Source organism: Bos taurus, chromosome 9 (genome assembly GCF_002263795.3).
Source record: "Bos taurus isolate L1 Dominette 01449 registration number 42190680 breed Hereford chromosome 9, ARS-UCD2.0, whole genome shotgun sequence".
NCBI classification, from domain to species: Eukaryota; Metazoa; Chordata; class Mammalia; order Artiodactyla; family Bovidae; genus Bos; species Bos taurus.
Window position 1 is genome coordinate 75,044,280 of NC_037336.1, and position 26,215 is coordinate 75,070,494.

Below are 26,215 nucleotides of genomic sequence, written 5' to 3' on the forward strand. Positions count from 1 at the left end.
TGCCTGCATGCAGGCAAGTTAAGGGGAAGGCAGAGAAGTCTTCCTTTTTCTGTTGAGTCTTAATTTCCTTTAGCTTAAAATAATCTTTATGCCAAATTGGCGTATTTGTGGATGAAACATCCTGATTCCTTTCAGTACTGTGCAGAGAGCTTTATGCAGATCAAGTGTCCTTGGAAAAGGTGCAGCATTAATTAGGGCAGAGAAATATGAGTGTCCCTTCCTATGTCATTACAGATTTTCCTAAGAGTGACTTTTGATTAGAACATAATAGTCTAAAAAAAAAAAAAAAAAAGAACATAATAGTCTAAAGGACACGTCCTAGTGTACTTTGGCATTTCCCTATGTTGAAGAGCATTCAGATGGTTTCCGCTCTTTGTTTTGCTATTAAACACTGCAGTGAATATCACTGTGCCTGAATTTGTATCTGCATTTTGGAATTTTCACCCTTAGTATGAGGCCCCCAAATAAAATTAATGTGTCAAAGGATTCGAACGCTTTGAAGCCAATTTGCTTTCCAGATTGATTGCCCTATTTATTGATCTCATTCCATCCTTGCTATTGTAATTTAATCTTTTTGCAGTTGATAGGTGCGGAATGTTCTTTGTTTCAACTGAAGTTTTTAACATCACTAATGAATAGAGCAATAAAAATTTACTGAAAACTGTGTTTTCTCTGTTGAGAACTGTTTATTTATGTCTTTTTATGTATCTGTTGCTTTGGTGTTTTCCTCATTAATCCCAGGACTTCTTCATATGTTAAGATTATTAACTCTTTTTTCATTATCTGTTACCAAAAAAAAAAAAAAATCACACCATGCTGTTTGACTTTAATTCATTTTGTGTTAAATTTGATGACTGAGAAAATTTAAAGTTTAATGGAGTAAAATCTATCAATCTGTTTCTATTGTAACTTATTCCCTTGTTTTTATGATCTAAAAGTCTTTACCTTCCAGAGATCAGAAAAAAATTGTTGAAGTGTATTCTTCTAAGTTTATTTTTGGTTTAAGTTTTTCCCATTTAGTTCTTTAGTAATCTAGAATTTGTTTTGATGTGTGGTGTAAGGGGAAGATCAGAGTATTCTTTGGTCTGTACCATAAGATAGGGCCCACAGAACTTGGGTCCCATTAAAAATAAATGAAAAAGACATCTAAAACAAGACGCGCAAAGCCAAGTAATCAATTAATGGATTTTTTCCTTGGAAAAAAATCTGTCTTTACAAAAGAAAGAAACTTAGAAAAATTTTTTTTGTAACCTTAGGTTTAACTTAAGATTTAAAAACACAAGAAAGTCTCTTTTTTTATCTTAATTATTGAAGGCATACAAAACATTGTGTTATGTTGCTTCAGTCGTGTCCGAGTCTTTGCGACCCTATGGACTATAGCCCACCAGGCTCCTCTGTCCATCGGATTCTCCAGGCAAGAATACTGGGGTGGGTTGCTATTTCCTTCTGCAGCAAAACATTACTTTTACCTTATTCTAGAAAATCCACTTGAATAAACTCAGGGAGATAGTGAAGGACAGGGGAGCCTGGCATGCGGCCGCCCATGGGGTCACAAAGAGTCAGCTATGACTTAGCGAATGAACAACAACAAAGAAAATTTGTATCTTGGTATGTAAAAACTCTGAAACTTACATACCTGTATCTATATCTCTTATATCTATATCTAGTCTTTATTATCTACAGACATACATACATTCCTCGTTTGGCCTTCTCAACTTCTAAGGACTTGCTGGGTTAATTCTCTCCTGCCACACTGTAAGTTAAGACCTCAGGAGGGTATCCTGATTGAGATTGAAGCATATACATAAATAAATCCCCAGCCAATGCTTGATTTGAATAGATATATGGGAGTTGGGGATGGAATTGACCAGATGCTGGACCATATGATAAACACAGAGGGTCATGGTGTGGTATAAAAACTGGGCATTTATATGGTACAGCTGGCTGTGCATAATCTTCTACTAATTTATAAGGCAGGAGCATCTGGTCTCTAGTTGCTGCTCTTTCCAATTTTCTAACGGCCTTCTCCTTGAGTCTCTTGTTTAATCGAGCAGCTCCCCCCGCCCAACAAACAAGCTGCGGGAAAGAAGGGGGGTGGTCACACCAGGGAAAAACAACACGGTCCTGAATCTGCCTTTCAGAGAAGAGGGCCAGAAATAACTCCAGGAAGATTCTTGGTCTCATTCTGAATAAGACTTCTTTCTTGGCTGGTAGCATTTTGAACACGGTCTTTTACATGGAGCATCTTGGTTGCTATCATTGGGCAGGGTCTTCCTCTATAAGGAGAAGTTTCTCTTTGTCCCTTATCCTATTAGAGGAGAATTTAGGTCAAATGAAAGCCTCATATTGCTTTCAACCAGTATTAGTATTAGTTTCTGTTTAATTTGAATTGACTAGCATTACTGGGGACTCTGCAGGCAAAATTGGGAAGCAGGATCTATGACTCACTCCTCACCCTACCCCTCCCCTCAAAACATACCTTTGAGGGAATCTGCCTCCCTACTCACTGTTCTTTCCTTTGTTATATTTTTTTCTTCCTACCTCCTGCCAGAACGAGGTGGGGTAATGGAGGTGGCATATGCTTTATTACCTACTAGACTAAGATCAGCATTCTACTCCTTATCTACCTAAACCCACTCATGTATTAGGCGATGAAGGTTTAGAATATTTTTATTTTAAAAGAGACTTCTATCATTGATTTCAAAACATTCAAAGAAATGAGCATCTTCATGATGAAATTGTGTTTCCTGAGATGCATGGATCATATAGTTTAAAGAAAAGAAGCTCTTTAACTTCAAATAATGCTATTTGGGAAGAAACCCACTGGTCTAGGCTTTAGAAGAACTTTAGTCCTGATTTTGCCACGCATAGCTTTGTGATGTTGGTCATGTCACTTAGCTTCTCTGAGTCTCTGTTTCCAGAATATTATGGTGGGGGTAATAAGACCACAACTCATTTTACAAGAATATCTTTTAAGATGTAAGACATTAGGTAAATATAAGTGACTATGATTAGATCCATGGACTGTAGAGTATTAGAGCTATACATAATTTATTTAACCGTGTCCCTGACAATTCCTTCTCACCCCCTCCTTCAGCTTTAGCCATTTCTTCTGGGGCTGTGTGCTGTCCTTGATGTCCTTGATGTCCTGTGATCTTCCCACCATGCCCTACTCCAACCTAACACTACCTTCACTGATGGCACCCTGAGTTTTTATGTAGTGAATATTTTTAACTCCTCTGATCTTAAGAATCACTTGGGGTGCTCTCCTGGTGATTCTGAGTCAGAAGGTTTGCGGAGGAGTCTGCTGATCTGTATATTTAACCAAAGTCCCAGGTGATTTTTATGATCACTTGAGTCTGAGATACATGAATTCAATAAACATGAAAGTAGAAAGATGTCCTCAAGATCATTTAAGCCAGTGGTACTCAAAGAATGTCTTTCCAACCAGGAGCATCAGTATCATCAGGGACTTGTTGGAAGTGTCAATTATTGACCCTCTGTTGAGTAGAAACCCTGGAGGGGAACCCACTGACTTGCATTGTAACAAGCCCTCCAGAGATTCTCACATAGGCTAAAGTTCCAGACCACTGGCTTAGACCAGCCCTTTCCTGTTGTCCTCGATTTTACAGATGAGAAATGTTGATACTCTCTTCTCTCATGTTGGGACCTTGAGTGCTGATGGAAGGACAGTACCGCAATCCCTAGATGATTGTGAACAGGGTGAGATGACAGAAGGTAGGGAGCCACTGGGGATGGCGCATCATTGAGTGTGGTCCTTAACTCTCTCTACCTCCAGAGTGAGGTCTTGCCTGTGCAAATAAGGAATCATGTTTACCAAGGAGATTGCTGAAAGACAAAATCTTCTGGAGAGCCACGTCCCTGTGGTAAACCAGAGCCTGGTGTTACCAGTGACTCCCCACCTAAGAAATCCCCTGAGAACCCAGAAACCAAGGAGCCCCAGTTCCCTCCAGAGAAAGACATGCTTCAGCCTTGGAGAAGTTTCAGCTCTGCTTTCGGTGGTTAGTCTCTGCTCATTCTCAGGGTGGTTGATGAACGAATTCTAATTAGTGCTGCCTAAGAGTCATCTGAAATTGTAACCTACTGGTGGACACTAATGCGGTTAGATCACACATCTTCTTACATCACAGTGGTGAGGATGAGTGAGTGTTCAGCAGCTAGTTCACACATTCTTGGTAAGTGCAAAACCAGTGTTCTGAACTTTAGTCATTGACTACAATTTTCACAGTGTTTTCAATATTCAAGTACAATATGTTCTATTATTTAATACTTTTTATCTACTGAACTTTAGAAACTCTTTAAAAATAGTTTTGAACTTACAAAAAAATTATGAAGATAGTACAGAGGTTTCCCATATACCTACACCTAATTTCCCTTATTATTATCTGATGTTGGTAATATATACTTGTCATAATGAATGACCCAATCATGATACCTTATTATTAATTAAAGTCCATGCTTTATTCAGAAATCCTTAATTTTAACTTAATGTCCTTTTTTTTTCTGTTTCTTGATCCCATTTAGGATATCACATTCAATTTAGTTGTCATATTATATCTGGGTTCTAACCCAGACCTATTGAACAGTGAACTGATGCAAAATGATGATACTCTGTGTCATGTTATTGCCATGAGTGTTAAAGCTCTTTGTCTCTGACCCAGGAGTCTCATATCTGCTGTCAGCATTGAAAAAATATTGACAAGCTAATTTGGTGCTTCTAATTGGAGTAAACTATCAGATCTCTTACAGTTTTTGAAAACTTTGTGTTATACAATTGAGATAGTCAAAAGAATATGGAATATATTAAATTTATAAATATAGAGAATAATTCACTTAAATTGTAAAAGCCCTCTTAAAAGTGATTATTTAAAGATTGCCAGATTTATAAACAGAGTAATAAGGTTTATAAGTTGAACTGAGAAATAAAGAATAATAAGGGATTTGAATTTGTCATTCTCATAAATCAAGTATTAATTGAAAACAATCCAAATATCCTCTGAATAGTTTTTTTTTCTGGCAAAAAAGCCATTGCTAAGGATGTCATAAAACTCATGTTTTATATCATAAAACTCATGTGTGTGCTTAGTCACTTAGTCATGTCCGACTCTGAGGCCCCATGGACTGTAGCCTGCCAGGCTTCCCTGTCCATGAAATTTTCCAGGCAAGAATACTGGGGTGGATTGCCGTTTTCTACTCTAGGGAATCTTCTGGACCCAGGGATAGAACCAGTGTCTTCTGCATCTCCTGCATTGACAGGCAGATTCTTTACCACTAATGCCACCTGGGAAGCTCCATAGAACTCATACAAATAATCCCAAGCTTGATCTTGGGTTGTTGTCCTATGAGAACCCATCCTAGAAATGAATTTATGCCATGAACTCTTACCTCAACCCTATTTTGAGAACACTCTCTAAAATTCCTCCTCATCAAAGTGGGCATGCCCTTTTCACATTCCCAATGTCTCTCCCTCCATCCTTTTAAAGAAAATCTGGGATGGGACTTCTGGGCTTGACCACTATCCAAGGAGAACAAACAATGCCTACGAAATGACAGTTGAGTTGGAAGAAGAAACAATTACTCTAGGAGAGCTCTCTGCTCAGAGCTGCCCTCAAGCTGTTCTCTGCTTATCTCCATTATTACAACTTTGTCAAGAGTGGCTTGCTCTCTCACACTAACTTATGGAGAAGAATAGGCAGCAGCTTGTACAAAATGATAAGAAAAGCTCCCCCTCCTGTCCTCCTCACCACTTCTCCCATGATCTTAGTGGTTCTACTCTTGTTTCATTAAATTATCTGGCAAATATGAATTGAACATCTGCCGTGCATTGGTTCTGTTCTAGAGAACGAAGAGACAGCTGTGGGAACAAAACCAAACAAAACAAAATGAGAGCCCTAGTGGAGGAGGGAAAGATAAACAATTAACAAGACAAATAAGTAAACTACAGTGCATCAAATGGTTTAAGTGCTGTGGGGGAAAATGAGGAGCAGAGAGAATTGTAATGGGTAGTTTGCAACTTTAGACTGAATGATGAGGGAAACCTGAGTGGTAAGGCAACGTTCCAGTAAATACTTGCTAGAGGTGATGGCATGAGCCTATGGCTTTCTAGCACTGCTCTCCATGAAGCAGCTGGTATAGAGGCCTCGGGGCAAGAGCATTTTCATTCTAGGGCCAAGTAGCAGAGTCAGTGTATTGGAGCAGAGTGAGAATAGCTGAAATCAGGAAATGAGGTCTGAGAGATTATGAGCTAAGAAATTAGATCATCCAGGGTCTTGGGGACCATGAGAAGAACTTTGGTTGTTTTTTTTACCTTTATGAGATGGGGAGACACTGGAGGATTAGGAGCAGAAGAGTGACATGATCTAATTTACATTTAGAAGATCACCCGGCTATCCTGCTGAGACCAGACGAGAGCGAGGCAGGAGCAAAGAGGAAGACTAGCCAGGTGGCTCTAGAAATCATCCAGATGAGAAAGGCTGTTGGCCTGGAATAAGGTAGTTGTGAGAAATGTTGTATTTTGGAGTTTAGATCCAAGAGAATTTACTGACAGATTGAATATGGAATGTGACTGAAACAGGGGAAAAAAAGATGGCTCCAGAGTTTTTGGCCTGAGAACCTGTAAATGTGGAATTGCCATTTGATCGTAGGGCCAGATCAGTGATAAGCTACCCTAGTGGCTCAGATGATAAGGAATCTGCCTCCAATTCAGGAGACTGGGATTCAATCCTGGGTTGGAAATATCCCCTGGAGAAGGAAATGGCAACCCACTCCTGGAGAATTCCATGGACAGGGGAGTCTGGTGGGCTACAGTGCATGGGTTCGCAAAGAGTGGGACATGACTGAGCAACTAAGACTTTCACTTTTCTTTTTCAAGATCAATGAATGCCTCAAGTCCTGCTCAACTCTGCTCCGTTCTGGCTGGAACTTAGTGTGGGTCTAGCAAGTCTAATTAGGATTTCATCTGACAGGCTTCACAAGTCTATCCTTCAAAAACCCAAATAATAGATACTTCAAAATGCAAAGCAAAAAAATTAGAAGATTTATTGAAAGGGATATATATATAGTTGACTCATTTTGCTATAAGTAGAAACTAACACAACTTGGTAAAGTAACTATATTCCAATAAAAATTCATTTAAAAAATAGATTTATTGAGCCCTGAAGTCTACAGGCTCTATAATGGAATTGTTGGCAATCTCTGGGAGGGCTCGTGCCCAGGGGCACCTCCCAGCATTGCTGCTGCTGGTGCTGCTGTCCCCGAGGTGAGTTGCTGCTGACTCATGTCTCCGCAGGAGACCCTCCAACATAACAGGGACTGGTTAAGTATGCTGAGCCCACTGATTGCTCCTCCCAGTCAACAGCCAGCAGAGCAGCATCAGGATTCTTCTAGAACCTTGAGTGCTCAATATAAAGAAGACGTGAGTGTGGAAGAGGACAAGGGAGTGCTGACTCTGTTGTATGACGCGTGTCTGAACTGTTACTTTGATCCCCAGACTGGGAAATGCTATGAGTTAGTGTAATGCCTCCTTCCAGGGCAAAGAATGGCCACTCCAGGTGGAGGAGGATAGCAGTTCTGACTCTGCTAAATTGGCATCACAATGAGTGTCTTGGGCAGGCCCATGGAATTAAAAGGAGGCTGGCTCAGTGGAAAAGAATCCACCTGCCAGTGCAGAAGACACAAGAGGTGTGGGTTCAGTCCCTGGGTCAGGAAGATCCCCCTGGAGCAGGAAATGGCAACTCACTCCAGTATTCTTGCCTGGAAAATTCCATGGACAGAGGAGCCTGGAGGGCTACAGTCCAGGGGGTCACAAAGAGTCAGACACGATTGAGCAACTGAGCACTGAGCAAAAGAAATGAAGTTAGTTTGTACATAATGTTCAATGTTAAGACTACCTACATTCTTTTTGTGTATGGAGGTGTTTTTTATAACTGTGAAGGAATTAATACAGAGACAAGATTATAAAAAAGTTTATTGATTGAAATAGTGTAACAATATATTCCGAATACAATGAAGAATATGACATATCTTTGTTACAACGTATTTTATAGTTGCTTAAGAATGCCCAAGCCATATGGCTAAGTATGAAAGCAAAAACAAAGTATAGCAAACATGAAACAAAACTTGATTCTAGCTAATAACGTTCATGAGGCAACCATAACTTTTTTAAGCCAGACGTTAGGACTATTGAACTTCAGAAACTTAAATGCTGTTGGCCATGTATAATCCTTACTCCCAACCCATCCCATTGCTGTTAATTGCCCCTGAAAAGGACAGTAAGCCCCCCAGAAAAGCATAATTCAAAAACACAGATTAAAGTAACTTTAGTTTTGAGACGTTTTGAGACGTATGCTCAAATTCGCTTTTTATAACTTTATAGAAAAGCAGTAAGGCTAATTCTCTAGCTCTTTCTCTCTTACTATCTCCCTCCTTGCATTTCTGAATACTTTTTAATGTTTATTATTGTCTAGGTGGCTCAGTGGTAAAGACTCTGCCTGCCAATGTAGGAGACTCAGGAGACATGGGTTCAATCTCTGGGTCAGGAAGATCCCCCGGAGTAGGAAATGGCAACCCAATCCGGTATTCTTGCCTGGAAAATTCCATGGAGGGAGGAGCCTGGTGGGCTACAGTCCAGCGGGGTTGCAAAGAGTCAGACACAACTGAGCAACTGAGCATGCATGCATACATGTAACTGTGTAAAACCAGAAACTCTATACTTTTGTCACAGTTTGAACAATGTTTATGAGAAATTGTATAAAGGTTCTCCAATTCATATTGTTTCACAAGAAAGACAACCTTAAACACATATGCAAGGCTGAGCCCCAAGTGAGGAAGGCCACTTGAGCCCAAGGTCATAGATCTTTACTCACTGGGGACATGGAGCTGTTAGAAGGTTGTTGGGGGTCTTTAATGGCCCTACAATCTCTATCAGCACCAGCTCCTTTTCCCAATAAACCCACCACCCATGCTATGCTTTCAGCTGCAAGCCAACCTCTCTACCTGGTCCCCAGCCATCTCCCATGTCCCCAGTCAAACTGTCATTCAAAAGATCCTTGTATGTAGAGATAATGAAGATCCCACTGGCAGGAGACCCTTCACTGGAAGGGCTGGGTAATGAGTGTGGTGTAGTTTAGAGTTAGGCATTATTTTTTAACTTGTTGCTGAAAATTATTATACCTGATTTTGAGAATAAGGATATAGTCTTCTCAGGCAGTATTAAAAATCAAAACAAAAACAGAAAAAAAATATTAATGTGCTGCTGCTGCTGCTGCTAAGTCACTTCAGTTGTGTCCGACTCCTAGCGACCCCATGGACTGCAGCCTACCAGGCCACTCCATCCATGGGATTTTCCAGGCAAGAGTACTGGATTGGGTTGCCATTGCCTTCTCCGAATATTAATGTGAGTATGTGCTAAATGAGGGAAGTTGTATTGAGTAGGCGTTCTTTGGTGTTTAGATGTTATTGTTGATAAACTATTCAGATACTAATCCAGAGACTGTGAGAAGCTTTTTTAAAATACCATTCTTATTTACATAGGGTAGAACTTAAAATAAAATATTGGTTCATTAAGTAGGAATATTATATAATGGAAAATGAATGTCTTTGGAGTATATTCGTATAAAATAAAAACATATGGGAAAATACTTCTTCACATAAAAATTCCACTTTTGTTAAAGTTGAATTACCTATGTCACATTAACTGTCAATAGAGACTGAAAAAGAATTATATCTGGATCACTTGTTTGTAAAACTATTTTTAAAGATTTATTCAAGAATATTTTTTTTAAAATGCCTACACCTCTTTGGTTCTTTAGTTTTTATTTAGCAGACTTGGAAGAATGGAGATTGTGTTAGAGATGTTAGAAATGTAAACAAAATTCTGTATTTCAGAGAGTCCTTTTTTTCTAACTTTTTAAATTCTGATGATTTTGGGGGTGGGGGAGAGAGGTACTTCTTATTTTTAATTTACAAATAAAACATAAAAGAAGAAAGAACTATTAAATAAAGTCCCTGAAGTATAATGGTGAACACTGTGTTAAGAAAATATAAAAACTAACATTGTAACATTGTAAATCACCTATACTTCAATTTAAAAAAAAAGAAAATATAAGAATGGCTTTCAATAAGATTCTTCAAAACAAATCGTCTCATTCTCAGAGAGCTTTGAATTGCACTCTGCAGAGTACTTCAAGGAGTTTCCATGCATCTCTCTCGGCTTCTCTGACTTTTTCTGTCTAACATGGGCTGGTATAACTCAGCCACTACACAGTAACCAGTGTGAGGTGAGGTAACTTTAATTTCAACAACTCTGTGAGCTCCTTCATACACCTTTTGCTCCTGCACACAAGGGGGAAAAATGAGATGATAAACAGTTTTCAGTAAGTCATTGGCTTGCTCTATTTTTGATAAAACTAAGTTGTTCATGACCACAGTAGTAGTGGGCTGTAGAGCTACCTCCCAGACACATCCTCCATCTCCCGAGTCCTAGTTCTCAGACTGAGAAAGGGACAGGTCACGTGGCTGTGGAGGAACCACATGACTCCTTCGTGAGTGATGTCCATTGATTGCCCCAGTGGTCAGAGTCTCTTTTTTAAGAATTTGAACTGTGCAGTGAGGAGAATGGAGTAGACTTGGAGACAGCTGTAGATATGTGACTTACTTCTCCAGTTCTCCTTCCCAGTCATTATAAAGCCTGGCCACACTTTATTTCTTGCTTCCAGCTGCCTTAAGATTGATCTTTGCTGCTGCTGCTGCTGCTAAGTCGCTTCAGTTGTGTCTGACTCTGTGCGACCCCATAGATGGCAGCCCACCAGGCTCCCGCATCCCTGGGACTCTCCAAGCAAGAACACTGGAGTGGGTTGCCATTTCCTTCTCCAGTGTATGAAAGTGAAGAGTGAAAGTGAAGTTGCTCAGTTGTGTCTGACTCTTAGTGACCCCATGGACTGCAGACCACCAGGCTCTTCTGTCCATGGGATTTTCCAGGCAAGAGTACTGGAGTGGGGTGCCATTGCCTTCTCCGAAAAATCCTCTCCTTTCCACTTTCCTATTTGAACCAGTTTGAATGGGTTTCTGTTGTTTTTATAGCCAAAAGAACCCTGTCTTAGATGGATATCAAAAAGGGGAACATTTAGTTGACCACCAGACCTAAATAAAGGCACCAATGGGAAATTATAATATCATAGCAAAATTGGCACAAATATGTAATGCTCTGATCCAAAAGCCACTTAAAAGTGTGTAAAGATTCCATAAAAATGAATATTTGTGACCATCAAATGGAACTGAATATTGTTAATATCAATCTTTAGATATACAGGGACGATCAAATGGAAACCAACTGAGAGATTAAAAAGGTGCAAGTGTGCACGCAATTCTGATGGTGATGGTAACCATCAATTGCTTATCAATGAGGGTGAAAGGGAGAAGGAACTAGAAAAAGATAAGGAAAAATGAGAAGGGGTAGAGTAGCAAAAGACAGGACCTGTTTCACGGCTAGAATGTTACTTAAACAGAAGAAAAAATACCAAATTTATCTATCTGAACTTACCTTTTCCAGTGAATTGTTAAATATGAAGACTCGATATACTAGCTCATAGTATTCCATTGACACATTTTCCCCTTCTTGGTCTCTGTATGGTAAGTTGGGAGCATGGAGATTTACTAACAAAGATCCATTAACGTGGGTTATATTCATGACTGGAGGATCTATTTTTGCTGAAAGAATAGGAAATTTTGACAAATCACTCAAAATGTAATATTTCCCATGAACACATAATAACAGATCATTATTAAATTCAGGGATCAGGCAAAAGTCATCAGGGAGGGATACTGGTGACACTCAAAATATAAATATCTGAGAAGTTTCTTTGAAGATGATTTTTTATTTGCAAAGACTGATGTATTCTGAATCAGCTTTAAGAGGACATTTATCAATCACTTCCACAGCCTGCAGTGATTGTTTCAGAAAATGAACTATAAAAAGTTATTTGGGTGAATATTCTTAGCATAAGGCAAATATTTTGTAGGTCCTTAAAGAGGTAGAATTTCAAAGCAGCATTAAAATCATTCGAAGACTTGTTTGCATAACATTATTTCAATGGAACTATGTTATATAGTATGGAGTAGCTGGAGAAGGATTGAGAGAGAATTTTTGTTTCTTGAATTTTGGTGTCAATAATCAGATGATCATTAACTAGGAAAGAAAACCAAATAAACTGTCACTTTAATTTCCCCCAGATTAACTATTTGGGGGCAGGGTTTAAGGTCAGTTTAATTTAATTTAGCAAGTTAAATTCATTTAGTAATTATAAATGAATTAATTCATTAATTGATTTTGTTGTTGTTTTCTTATTTGGCATTCATTATGTGTTTTTAGTTTGTAGATTTCTATCTTTTATAATTCTTGAAAATAAGCCATGATCAATAGATTTATAGATAGATAAATTGATATAGAGATCGGGATACATATGTTTTTATTCTAGAATTTCAGTTTAGTATCTGTCACTATTTCTTATTTGATTTTTCCATGTCTTAAGTTCTTTTTTATTTTTCCATCTCTTTTTCTCAGTATTTTGAATGGTTTCTTCAGAGCTGTCTTCTAGTCCATTGATTTAAGAGTTGGAGACTAGTTGGCAACTGAACAACAACAGCATTTCTAAACTGATCTTTGCGTGTGTGCGTGCTAAGTCGCTTCAGTCGTGTCCGACTCTCTGTGACCCCATAGACTGTAGCCCACAAGGCTCCTCTGTCCATGGGATTCTCCAGGCAAGAATACTGGAGTGGGTTGCCCTTTCCTTCTCCAAAACTGATCTTTAACTCCTCTTAAAATCGAAGTTTTAATTTAATTGATTATATTTTTTTATTTCTATGAGTTCTATTTGAGTACTTTCCAGTCTATTTGGTCTTAGTAATATTTTGTCCTTTGATTATGTTTTTATTCTCCTCTATTATTTCTTTAAACTTATTTATTTTATTATCTGCTTTCAATAATACAAATCCTTAAAGCGCTGGTCCAGCCAAGTGCTTGTTTCTTACAAACTTGCTCGTGTTGATCTGCTTCCTTGTGTTTTTATTGTGAACACATGTTGAAAGCTGGTACTCATTTTTGTTGCTTTGGTTTGAAGTTTTAAACTTTAAATAAACTTTTAAAAAAATCAACCTATAAGATAGATGCAGACAAATAAATCATGACAATATGGCTAAACAAATCTTTACAGATAAACACCATGTACAGATACCACCCAGACAAGAACAAGGACATTACCAGCACCCCAGAAAACTCCATGTTTTCTCCAATGACTTAACCCCAGAGAATAACCACAATTGTCCTAGCTTTTATTGCCATGTGCATTTGTTTTTGGAATCATGCAATGTACACTTTTTTGTCTGGCTTGTTTCACTCTTTCACTTTTATTTGTATGTATATAATTATGGGCTGAATTATGCCCCACCTCAGACTCATAGGTTGAAGTCCTAACCCTAGCACCTCGGGGTATGACTGTATTTGGAGACAGGATCTTAAAAAAACACACACAGTTAAGATAAAATGAAGTCATATGGGTGATCCCTGATCCAATGACTGGAATCCTTATAAGACTGAATACAGAGGGATGACCATGCAAGGCCACAGTGAGTGAGGTGGTCAAGGAGAATGGCTTCAGAAGAAACCAAACCTCTGGATACCTGATCTTGGATGTCTAGCCTCCACAACTATAGGAAAATAAACTTGTTCGAGCCACCTAGCCTGTAGTACTTGGCTATGGTGGCCCTGGCAGTCGAACGCGTACATATCCATCCATGATGCATGTGTCAAGAATTTGTTTTTTTGATTGCTGTGTGGTATTTAACTGTATGAATAACACAGTTCATCCATTGTGTTATTCACAGACTCTTAGTTTGTTTTTAGTTTTTGGATATTCTGAGTAAAGTTTAATGAACATTCTTTTGTATGTAGTTTGGGAAACAAGCATTTCATTGGGACTATAACTAAGGCTGAAATTTCTGGGTGATAGAGTTTATATATGTTTAACTTTTATAAATACTTACATTTTCCCCACAGTAAATACACCATTTTTACTCCCACCAGCAGTATATGAAAGATTCTGTTTTTCACTTGACATTATTATATTTTAAAAAGTTTAATTTTGGTCATTCTAGTAAGTGTGTAGTACCAGTTAATTGTGTTTTTAAGTTGCATTTCCTGCTGACTAGTGGAATTTCATGTTTATTGGCCATTTGAATGTTCCCTTTTGTGAAAAGACTGTTCAAGTCTTTTGCCCCTTGTTATTGATGTGTAAAAGTTCTTTGTACATTCTGGACATAGTCCTTTTTCAAAAACAGGCATTGTGAATACTATATCTCTGTGGCTTGCATTTTCATTATTTTAATGTTATATTTTAATAATCAGAAGTTCATAATTTTAGTGTAGTCCAATTTATCAGTCATTTCCTTCTTCATTAGTACTTTTGGGGGTCTACCTATCTCCAAATCATAAAAATATTCTTCCATGTTATTTTACAGTGTTGGTTTAGTTGCTGAAGTTGTGTCCAACTCTTGCAACCCCATGGACTGTAGCCCACCAGGCTCCTCTGTCCTTGGGATTTCCCTGAGCCATCAGGGATTCCCATGTTATTTTATAGAAATCAGCAAAAGTTCTCTGTAAAGGGCCAGATAATACATATTTAGGCTTTGTGGGCTGTATATGGGGCTTCCCAGCTGTCTCAGTAAGTAAAGAACCTGCCTGCCAGTGCAGTAGACATAAGAGATGTGGGGTCAACCTCTGGATTGGGAAGATCCCCTGGAGGAGGGCTTGGCAACCCACTCCAGTATTCTTGCCTCAAGAAACCTATAGACAGAGGAGTCTGGCAGGCTACATAATCCATAAGGTCCCAAAGAGTCAGACATGACTGAAGTGACTGGGCATGCACACACATACATGAGCCATATATGTCTCGTTGTAACTGATTGACTTTACCATTGATGACTGAAAGCAGTCACAAAGTGTAAATGAATGGGGGTGACTTTGCTCCAATAAAATGAGATTTTACAGAAACAGAAGTAGGTCAAATTTGGCCCACAGTCTGTAGTTGCCAAGTTTTACTGTTTTCATTTCGCCATACTTGATTTTGAAAATGAGGGATGTAGGGGACCAAGATTTCTTATTTTTCCAATTGATCCAGTCTCCTTCATTAAAAAGACAGTGGGTACTCTACTGAATGGCACCATGGACACAGATCACATGACCTCATCTCGGTAGTGCTGCTTCTGAACTTGGGTCTGAGCATTTGCTTCTGCAAGGTATCCCATGGCACCGTCAGCCTGGTACAGCCTCAAAGTGGTATTTTCTGGAACATGAAGGTTGTATGTATTTGAATCTCAAAATGTTCTGAATTTAGGAAACATTTGATTCCTAACAGTCAAGACTGAAACTGTACACCTTTCTTTGTTTCTCTAAAGGGCTTTTTCCTGCACTTTTATTGAGAGTGTAGCCCTGTGTGGGGGCAAGATATTTTGGAAGTACACTCCCCACGCTGTGCTGGCTATGACATTGTCTTCTGTTCAGGGAAGGGCTGTTTCCCCTCCCAGGGTCCAGTTACTGCTAGTTACTAAATTGGGCAAATGTCCTCAGGGCAGTGGAACTTCACTTTGTTTCTTCTCTGGTTTCTAGCTTCTTTGTTTTGGCACCTGGGGATTTCCTTCCTTTTCTTTCCCTTTCGTCTACAGAGTTAAGAGAATGTGGTATAATATATTCAGAATTTCTAAGCCTCTTAGAAAAGGGGGATTCATTTTAATTTGTAACCAAAAAAAATGTTAATTCACTTTTCAACTATGTTGGAAACTTTGCCCGATTGCTTGAAGAAGGAATTCTTGTTTGTTTACATTTTAATCATGCAAAGTGGTTGATATTTAATTTTGTTTATGGTTTTCATGCTCCGAATTCTGGTGACCATAGACCTCCTGCCTATCACTTGAAAGATGAGAAGCATGAGTCAGTTTTGTAGGCCAGTATGATATGTATAGGGCTTCCTGGTAGCTCAGCTGGTAAGGAATCCGCCTGCAATGCAGGAGACCCCGGTTCAATTCCTAGGTTGGGAAGATCCCCTGGAGAAGGGATAGACTACCCACTCCAGTATTTATGGGCTTCCCTGGTGTTTCAGACTGTAAAGAATCTGCCTGCAGTGTGGGAGATCTGGACTTGATCCCTAGTTTGGGAAGATCCCCTGGAGGAGGGCATGGCAACCCACTCCAGTATTCTTGCCTAGAGAATCCCCATGGCAGAGGAGCCGGGTGGGCTACAGTACATGTGGTCACAAAGAGTCGGACATGACTGAGTGACTAAGCATAGCACAGCACGATATGCATAACTGATTTTCTCCTAGTAATTTTGTTATTTCTGGCCCAAGTTATGACTGTTGAAGAATTTCCCTTTAATCATATGCATACAGACCTCGTCCTTTGAATGTAGTGACTCATTATTTTAGAGTCTGGATGTTTAATGTGTTATTTGATCCTAAATACAGATGAAGCACATAATTTCAAGCATTGGCCTAGGAACACCAGTGAACCTGACTACAGACTTCATAAGGGCTCCTGATTTGTGATCTATGACGGAGGACTTTGTGACTCAGAGAGCATTATCAGCCGTTTCACTGGACTGTGATTGTGTTGCAATGGCCAATTTAAGATTACTTGACCTCATAGCACTGTTTTATTCATTGACTTCTCTCTCCTCGAGATATTCACAAATAAAGCAGTCCCCTGATTTCCTCCTACATCTTTGGCTATTTCTTTTCAGTCTCCTTTTAAGATTTATCCTCCCTACTCAGGCATCTTTTGTTGGGGTTCTCTCAACACCTGGTCTTACTCAACACTCAACACTCTGTCTCAGTCCTATCAGGCTTCCCCGATGGCTCAGCAGGTAAAGAATGTGCCTGCGGTGCAGGAGATGCCAGTTCTTTACCTGGGTCAGGAAGGTCCCCTGGAGGAGGAAATGGCAACCCATTCCAGTATTCCTGCCTGGAGAATCCCATGGACAGAGGAGCCTGGCAGGCAATAGTCCAAAGGGTCACAAAGAATCTGACACGATTAAGCGTGCATGTGAGCAAATTGTATCAATACCCTTTGTACCGTAGGCAAATGACTCACAAATGTGTGTCTCTAACAGAGTCCTGGATCTGTACAGATATTATCCTTGGGTGTCTGAAAAGTATCTTAAACTCAATACAATAAAAATTGAACTCAACAATCATAGCTACTTTGAACCCCCATTAAACTGGTCTTTTCCCATCAAATCCCATGAAAAACATCTCAGTGATTCATCTAATTATGCCAACCAGAAACTTAGAAGTCCTCTTTCACATATCCTTCTCCCTTAACATTATATCCAGTCTATCACCAAGCCCTGACAATTTTTCCTACCAAATGTCCCTCCAACAATAAATTTTCTGTAGCCCTTTTCATTACCCTAATTCAAGCCAAATTCTATCTTATATTTCAGGAGTCTACCTCACTTACCCGTACCCTATTTGTTTTTTGTTTTCTGATATGTAACTTTCCAATATACCGAACGTGATCTTTTTAATACCCAAGTCTGATCATGTGACCCCTTGATTTAAATTATATTTTTCTGGAGAAAATGATTACTCCAAAGCAATATCTCATTGATGGCCTACTGCTCCAGCCCTGCCTCATTTTCTGCTCCCTTCTGCCTACTCTTCTTAACCATACGGTTGTCTTTCAGTCTCTTGTATTTGCCATGCTTCTTCCTGCAAAAAGGGCATTTGCCAACCCCTGGGATGCACTACCTTCTTTGCAGTTGGTGTTGTTCAGTAGCTAAGTTGTGTCTGACGCTTTGCGACCCCATGGACTGCAGCACAAGAGGCTCCTCTGTCCTCCACTACCCTTGGAGTTTGCTCAAATTCATATGCATCTTCAGCTATCAGCTCAAGTGTCATTTCCTCAGAGATGTTTTTCCTGACATCCCTGATCAGGTCCCTCCTTAACCAGGCTCTCACAGCACTGGGCACCTCTTTGGTAGTTGCTGTTGTTCAGTCGCTCAGTTGTGTCTGAATCTTTGCAACCCCATGGACTGCAGCACACCAGGTTTCCCTGTGCTTCATGATCTCCCAGAGTTTGCTCTAACTCATGTCCACTGAGTCAGTGATGCCATCCAACCATCCCATCTTCTGTTGCTCCATTCTCCTCCCACCCTCAATCTTTCCCAGCCTTAGTTCTTTCCCAATGAGTTGGTTCTTTGCAACAGGTGGCCAAAGTATTGGAGCTTCAGCCTCAGCATTAGTCCTTCCAATGAATATTCAAGACATTTCTTTAGGATTGACTGGTTTGATCTCCTTGCAGTCCGAGGGACTCTCAAGTGTCTTCTTCAACACCACAGTTCAAAAGCATCAATTCTTCAGCACTCAACCTTCTCTATGATCCAACGCTCACATTCATAATGACTACTGTAAAAACCATAGCTTTGACTATATGGACCTTTGTAGGCAAAGTAATGTGTCTGCTTTTTAATATGCTATCTCAGTTGGTCATAGCTTTTCTTCCAAGGAGCTAGTGTCTTTTCATTTCATGGCTGCAAATTGCTATCTGCAGTGATTTTGGAGCCCAAGAAAATAAAGTCTGTCACTATTTCCATTGTTTTCCCATCTATTTGCCATGAAGTGATGGGACTGGGTGCCATGATCTTAGTTTTTCAAATGTTTAAGTTTTAAGCCAGCTTTTTCACTCTCCTCTTTCACCTCCATCAAGGGGCTCTTTAGTTACTCTTTGATTTCTGCCATAGGGTGGTGTCATCTGCATATCTGAGGTTATTGATATTTCTCCAGGCAATCTTGATTCCAGCTTGTGCTTCATCTGGCCCAGCATTTCTCATCATGTACTCTGCATATAAGTTAAATAAGCAGGGTGACAATATACAGCCTTGATGTACTCCTTTCCCAATTTTGAACAAGTCCATTGTTCCATGTCCAGTTCTAGCTGTTGCTTCTCAACCTGCATATATGTTTCACCGGAGGCATGTTAGGTGGTCTGATATTCCCATTTCTTTAAGAATTTTCCACAGTTTGTTTTGATCCACACAGTCAAAGGATTTAGCATAGTCAATGAAGCAGAAAGAGATGTTTTTCTGGAACTCTTTTGCTTTTTCTGTGATCCAACAGATCATAGAAATACTGGTCCATGATTCTGAGTTGATGGTAATCCTTGGGGACTCAGAATACTACTGTGTGAATACAGAATGGATCAAAGATTTAAATGTAGAGCTAAACTATAAAACTCTTAGAAGAAAACTTAGGATAAATCTTCATAGCCTTAGATTTGGCAAAGGATTCTGAGATATAATGCCAAAATCATGAGCAACCAGAGTAAAAATAAGTAGACTGGACTTTATCAGAGTTAAATACTTGGGGCTTCAAATGACACCATCTAGAAAGCTCAAAGACAAAACACATAATGGGAGAACATACTTGAAAATCACATATCTGATAAGATATTGTTGTCCATAGTACATAAAAAAACTTCAAACTCAGTGATTAAAAACAAAGCATTCAATTTCAAAATGGGCAAAGGGTCTGAATAGACAGTTCTCCAAGGGACATATGCTGAAGTCCAATAAACACATGAAAAGATGCTCTGTATCACTAATCGTCAGGGAAATGCAAATCAAAATCACATGAGAGACCACTTCATATCCACTAGGACTGCTATAATCAAAGAGCAGATAGTGGTGCTGAGGATGTGGAGAAATAGGAACCCTCATACTCTGCTGATTGGAGTGGAAAATGGTGCATCTGCTCTGGAAAACAATGCAGCATTTCCTCAAATGATTAAACAGAGTTATAAGGTGACCAAGTGATTCCACTTCCAGGTATGTACCCAAGAGAATTAAAACATATCAACCCAAAAACTTGTATATGAGTGTTCACAGGTACTCTATTCATAGTAGTGTAAAGGTGGAAATAAACAAACATGCAGCAACTGAGGAAAGTATAAACAAATGCAGTGCATTCAGGTACTGCAATGCTTTTCGGCAGCAAGAAGGAATGAAATACTGATATACATTACAACATTAATGAATCTCGAAAACATTAAATGCTAAATGAAAAAAGCCAATCACAAAAGATCACATATTATGTGATTCTATTCATATGAAATATGACCAATAAATGGTGCTATTTCTTCCATGGACAGAATTCACTGGTCTAAGATACAGGAAGTAAAAGATGGAGGGGCAATTCTCACTTTTAAACACAGCGGATGATTCATCAAATGGTTTGTTTCCCATACACTTGATCCTTTCCTTCTTCTGGGTTATAACAATAGTTTCCAAGAATGGGAAGTTAAGGCTTCTTCATTATGGTTGGGAGATTTTTACGCCATTTAACCAACAAGGAGGAAGAGAGGTCCTTGTGTTGTCTAGGATGACTGGTTCCAATTATCAAAGTGAAATAGAGCTGTTATAAATACATTGGGGTCAAATACGCTAGGCATCCTCAGAGGTGCTTCTTAGAACTCCTGTTTTCAGAGATAAAAATTAATGTAGGCTATGTTAAACTAATAGAGGAAAGATCAAAAGGACACAAACTCCTGAAAAATGAAAGGCTGAGGTGCTGGCTGAAAAGAAAGCAAATGTTGAGTTAATCATGAGAGGAGATGTTATAAATATTAACTATAGATTCATGATTAGTTGCATTGTGAGGACTATAATATCTATATTTTTGTTCTTGTTCTGTTATGCATATCTTTGTACATACACTTTAGACACATTTTTCTCATACATTTTGTCTACTATTTTATATGAAGTCTGTTAGTTTTTTAAATAACTTTCATCATAAGTTATAATACATTATTCTGAGATTATGACTAAATTAGAAGGAGAACAAACATTATTGAGAATTGGATACTAGAGAGTATTTTGGATCTCCTGTTTTGGAGAGGTAACTAAAAACCTTACTTTTCTCAATAGAAAAATTGTCTAAAGTGTATTTTTAAGAACGTAACCCTCATGCTTAGGAAGGGCAATATGAACCCTTTCTGCTATATAAAAATACTTTTTTTTCTAGATGGCAACATCCTGGCAGCAGGATGGAGTGTCAGCTTCGTAATCAGAGGCAGCCCATTTTGAATCCTGACTTGGCTTATACAGGCTGTGAGACCTGGGCTACTTCCAAAGAGTCTGTCCCTTGATTTTCTGGACGGTTAAATGAGAACAGTAAAACCCATCTGCTAGAGTTGTTCTGAGAATGAGATCAAATGAGATGATGGTGTGCACCTCAGCAAAGCCCAGGGCCTGGTAGCTAGCTAGCCAGGCTCTGTGAGGGCTACTGAAGGTCAGGGAAAGCAAATGCAAAGAAATGCCATGGAACTCACTTTCCCACCATGGAATGAACCGCTGTGTCATGGTCCAGCCTGAGTGGATCCCAGCCAGAGCTGTCTTCACTCTCCCATAATAAGGTTCCCATATATCTGATGTTTCATTGGTAAGGTCACAGAAGAACTCTCGAATCCCCCAGCAGGTCTCTTTATTTTTCCACTGTCTCTCTCCATACCTAGAGACAGAAAAAGACAAAATCTGAGTTCCTTTATTCCACTGGAGGAGTCTTCAGTTTTTTTTCAGTCTATTCAGTTTTCAGACTGGTTGGCTTTTGTCCTCCAGTATCATCAGCACCCCTGTGAAAGTTGACAGTTGTTCTTAAGTCTCTTTAAATGTTTTTTTCTTTTTGTTAATAAAAATGCTATCTTGTTGAAAGGTAAATTCAAGCCTGATAATCTTCTGTATCCCTAGCATAAGGGTTTTTGGATCTTTAGTACTTAGGCAAGTTTTTCTTCTGGTGTCTGAACCAACTTCCATTTTTGACTACGTCCTTCAGGCTCCTGGGGTTTCAGGGCTTTGTGGTTTTCCTCACTTCTCATCAGCCTGCTGTTGAGTAATGCGGCTGGTTCTGAGAAGTTGCTACCACTTTTCATCTCAGGTGATGTTTACCCAACACCTAAGGTCAATCTCTTTTTTTTGACAACTGATCAGGGGTGGTAGTGAGGGTTAGCTAAGGAGTTTTGCAATTAGAGGCTGGGAGAAAGGGAGGAGAACCCAAGAAGAGAACATAATGAGTCAAAGAGCCAGATACAGTGATTCAGCCTAACACTCTGGGATGGTGTAACAGCAAAAGGGAAGATTACCAGTCACAGATAAGAGAAAACGCAATAAGGTGATGGTGGAAACAGAGGAGGGATTAGATGCTGGGGAGAAAAGCCCCCAAAGTATTTGCTGAAGGACTTGAAATATAATTCTATAGTCATATAAGGAGGAACATTCATGGTATTTGTTCTCTGCAAACTATATGTTGACAATAGTTTCATTATATCAAAAGATACCATATGGGCAGAACCAATAACATATATTGAACACAATTTAATGTTTTCTAACTGCAGATGGTGATTGCAGCCATGAAATTAAAAGACGGTTACTCCTTGGAAGGAAAGTTATGACCAACCTAGACAGCGTATTAACAAGCAGAGACATTCCTTTGCCAACAGAGGTCTGTCTAGTCAAGGCTATGGTTTTTCCAGTGGTCATATATGGATGTGAGAGTTGGACTGTGAAGAAAGCTGAGCGCCGAAGAATCGATGCTCTTGAACTGTGGTGTTGGAGAAGACTCTTGAGAGTCCCTTGGACTGCAAGGAGATCCAACCAGTCCATCCTAAAGGAGATCAGTCCCGGGTATTCATTGGAAGGACTGATGCTAAAGCTGAAACTCCAATACTTTGGCCACCTCATGTGAAGAGTTGACTCATTGGAAAAGACTCTGATGCTGGGAGGGATTGAGGGCAGGAGGAGAAGGGGATGACAGAGGATGAGATGGCTGGATAGCATCACCGACTCGATGGACATGAGTTTGGGTGAATTCCAGGAGTTGGTGATGGACAGAGAGGCCTGGCGTGCTGCAATTCATGGGGTCACAAAGAGTCGGACACGACTGAGCAACTGAACTGAACTGAACTCTTATTTATTGATGAGACATTGTCTTTGCTAGCTAAATTTAGCTGTAATGACTGGCTTCTTTTTTTGGTGTAATATATCATCTTTTGTCCTATTCCAAAGGGAATATATATCTATGAGTATGAGAGGGTAACAGGCAGGAAGGCCAGGGGTCTCCAAATGGAGGACCTAGCCTGCAAGTGTCAAACATTTTTATCTCTCTTAAGCGGCAGGAGGAAACAAACTAGCAATATTTTTTCCTTCTTTATACAAATTTAAAGGGAGGTTTCTCTTAAAATACTGTGTTGCCATAATGACACCCGGTTTCACCTGAAGTTAGCTATTCTTGAGCCTAGAGATAACCAATCCCTTTTTCTTATGGAAATGTTCGTCTTAAGCTATGCTAATGTACTATGCCTTTACCCCAAACTCTGTCTCCAAGTCGGTTCTGCCTCTCGGCCCAGAACCTACATGACAAACCAGTATGGATATTGTTCCCCTAATCTATGTAAATGAAACTATTTGTATGGTGGTCTGCCCTTCTTAAAGATTCAAGTTAATCATTTTATGGCCCAGGATAAACCATTTGGTGCCAAGATTATCCCAAAATGCATCTTATGGGTGAGGGGCCTGGTGCCATTCTGAATTTTAAGACATTCCTTTCTTTCATTAACAGACTGCTAGTGACTATATAACATCCAGCTGCAGACTACCAGGGGGGTACTCTTTCTGCCCCCTTCTGATGCCTATGTCAGAAGCTTTCTCTATCTCCTTTATACTTTAATAAAACTTTATTACACAAAAGCTCTGAGCGATCAAGCCTCGTCTCTGGCCCCGGATTGAATTCTCCTCCGGGGGCCAAGAATCCGGGTGTATTCGTGTGATTCAACAACAACCTTTCAAGTATATCTATGAGATATCTAACAGTATATCCACGAGAATTGGATAGACCCAAAGCAAAAAATTTCAAAAATATAAATCTGCATCGTGCTACTGAAAATACCACATAGGTAGGAAGGGATCCAGATATTCTGAACTTTATACAAGTCTGGGAGCTCTATTTAAGAAAAAGAATTAGAACTATGAAATTCTTCCATGGGGCCCTAAAGTCTAATCTTCATTAATTTCATGGTAAAACAACTTCTAATCCACTGTTTATATTGAACCACAAATAGGCTCATTTTGGACATGTTTATACTGCCTAAAGGGGAAGCATAAAAAGATCATCGATCCCCACTTCCTATATGCAAGGAGCATTTCCAAAATAGATGCACAAGTCTATTTTAGAAGTGGAGAAATTTTTATCATAAAGATTCATAAAGTTTATAATTGCTCCACAAAACATGTTGAAAAAACCCACCAAGACTGAGAAACTTTTGGAGATAGTCCTTCTGAAGTTAGAGAGATTGATTAATGGAAAAATTTGACCTTGAATCTATCCCATGCTAGAGAGACAGGAATGAATTTATGGCATAAAAACTGCCATTTTAGTCCATAGCTGCATCTGATCTTCTGAATTTCTAATAGAAAACCATAAAAGCTAAACAGTAATATTGCCTGCCTCATGTTCAACTAGCATCTCAATCTATGAAAGAGAAGAGCCTTAACTCCCACCTTGTACTCCACCGCCCCACCGTGTCCGCCGCTGCCCCACCGTGTCCAGAACAAGATGTGTGAAGGGGAAAATCTGCCATCTGCAAATCTGAAACTTCTGTTCCCAGGCCTTGATCCAGGAAAGGAGTAGATTATATCTGAGTTTTTGCATTGATCCATTAGAATTAGCCTGAAGATCATGAAAGAGGAACATGCCGTGGTGTGTTCCAATTTGCGTTCATGCTTTCAAGAGGCATTCAGTTTTAAAAGGACTTTTCTAAATAGCAAACTCACTCTAAACTTAAAAAGACTTTTAATTGAAAATATACTTTACACACTCACTTCCCTGTGTCCCACAACTTCTTTTTCAACTATCAATAGCAGCAGTTTAATTGAGATTGAGTACTTATTATATGCTAAACAAGTCGCTTCTAGCACTCAGTGGACAAATGAATAGTAAGAGTCTATTGTGAAGCTGAAGGCTGAGCCTGTAAGGCCTCAGTGGGGTCTCCTAGGTATGAAGTACCTCCCTTCACAGACTTCACGTCATCATGCATTTTGTGTCACCTTCAGGGGAGACACTCTTCTGCCCCAATCTCTGCTTCTTCTCAACCCTTCTGAAACTGCCAAAGCTCAGATCCTGACACGCCATCGCATTCTAGGACATGGAATCTCAGCAGCCATCTACTAGCTGGAGGACACTCAGATGACTTACATTTTATACTGCACAAAATAGATACTGTTGTTCCCAAGACAAGCTTGTCCAGGCTGCCAGCGCAAAATGTTGTGAAAATTTCGGGATTGAAAATGGACTCGTTGAGGTTTCAGAGACTCGTTGGCTGGCTGAGTTTCTAAAATAATAAGAAGAGAGACAAAACTGAACATTGATACAAGCACCATTGTCATTAGCCATAAGTTTCAGTGTAGTAATATCTCCACTGGGATTCTTTGAAATTGTTCTAAGAGCAGGTGGTAGACATGGAGCCCAGAAATCAACATTTTGGATCTTTGATGTGATGGATTTTGATGCATGCTAAAGTCTCAAAAGAGTTGTGATCCAGACTGTAAAAACATATGTGATAATCTTCCACATCACTTCTAAACTGGAGAGGAAGTAAGAGAGTGAGAAGATACTGTCTTGATCTGTCCCTGGTGGTGATGAAATATAATGACTGAGATGCTCATCTTCCTAGGAGGTCTTGTATTACCACTCCTCAAGGTTTCGCCTGGGATCAGTTCAGCCTCCAGGACCTCACCCTAGCACTCATTCCTCCTTTCTCTGGTTTTTCCTCCATCTCCAGGTCCTGCCTCATTGTCCTCTGCCTGTCTAGTTGACCTGACTTTATTCCATGTACTCAGGAGTAGATCCTCTTACCTGCCTGCATCCTGGCTCCAAGTGCCCGAGCATAATTGTTTAGGTGACTGGTCTAAGCTATGGAGGGAGACTGCCCGTGCCAGGAACTTCCCTGAGAGGAGTCTCATCAGGGGTCATGACAGGAATGGGCATAATTTCACACTGGCACAGTTTGTGATTTCTTGCTCAATTAATGGAATGTGAAAGCTCAGTCTCACCAGCCTTTAGTCTGCTGGAGGTAAAAGATCTTTGACAATTTTTTTTCTGGA

General features: G+C 39.6%; 1 protein-coding gene across 4 annotated transcripts in view; it reads right to left on the reverse strand.

Annotated features, from left to right (window-relative positions):
* Positions 1 to 4,436: 4,436 nt before the first annotated feature.
* The window catches only part of IL22RA2 (interleukin 22 receptor subunit alpha 2), a 32,575-nt gene continuing 10,796 nt past the window's right edge, over positions 4,437 to 26,215 (reverse strand). Inside the window, exons 2-6 of one of the 4 annotated variants that reach the window (XR_009495861.1) lie at positions 25,308 to 25,443; positions 21,394 to 21,572; positions 20,266 to 20,538; positions 13,048 to 13,171; positions 11,638 to 11,727 (exon numbers count right to left, since the gene is read on the reverse strand). Coding sequence is in view for 1 of the 4 variants with exons in the window: in XM_010808623.4 (XP_010806925.1) it covers positions 10,204 to 10,353; positions 11,561 to 11,727; positions 21,394 to 21,572; positions 25,308 to 25,443 (632 nt within the window). In the remaining 3 variants the exon portion in view is untranslated. Of the gene's footprint in view, positions 10,354 to 11,560; positions 11,728 to 13,047; positions 13,172 to 20,265; positions 21,573 to 25,307; positions 25,444 to 26,215 lie in introns of those variants that run through there. The other 3 variants (XM_010808623.4, XR_009495859.1, XR_009495860.1) reach the window with 3 other exon arrangements.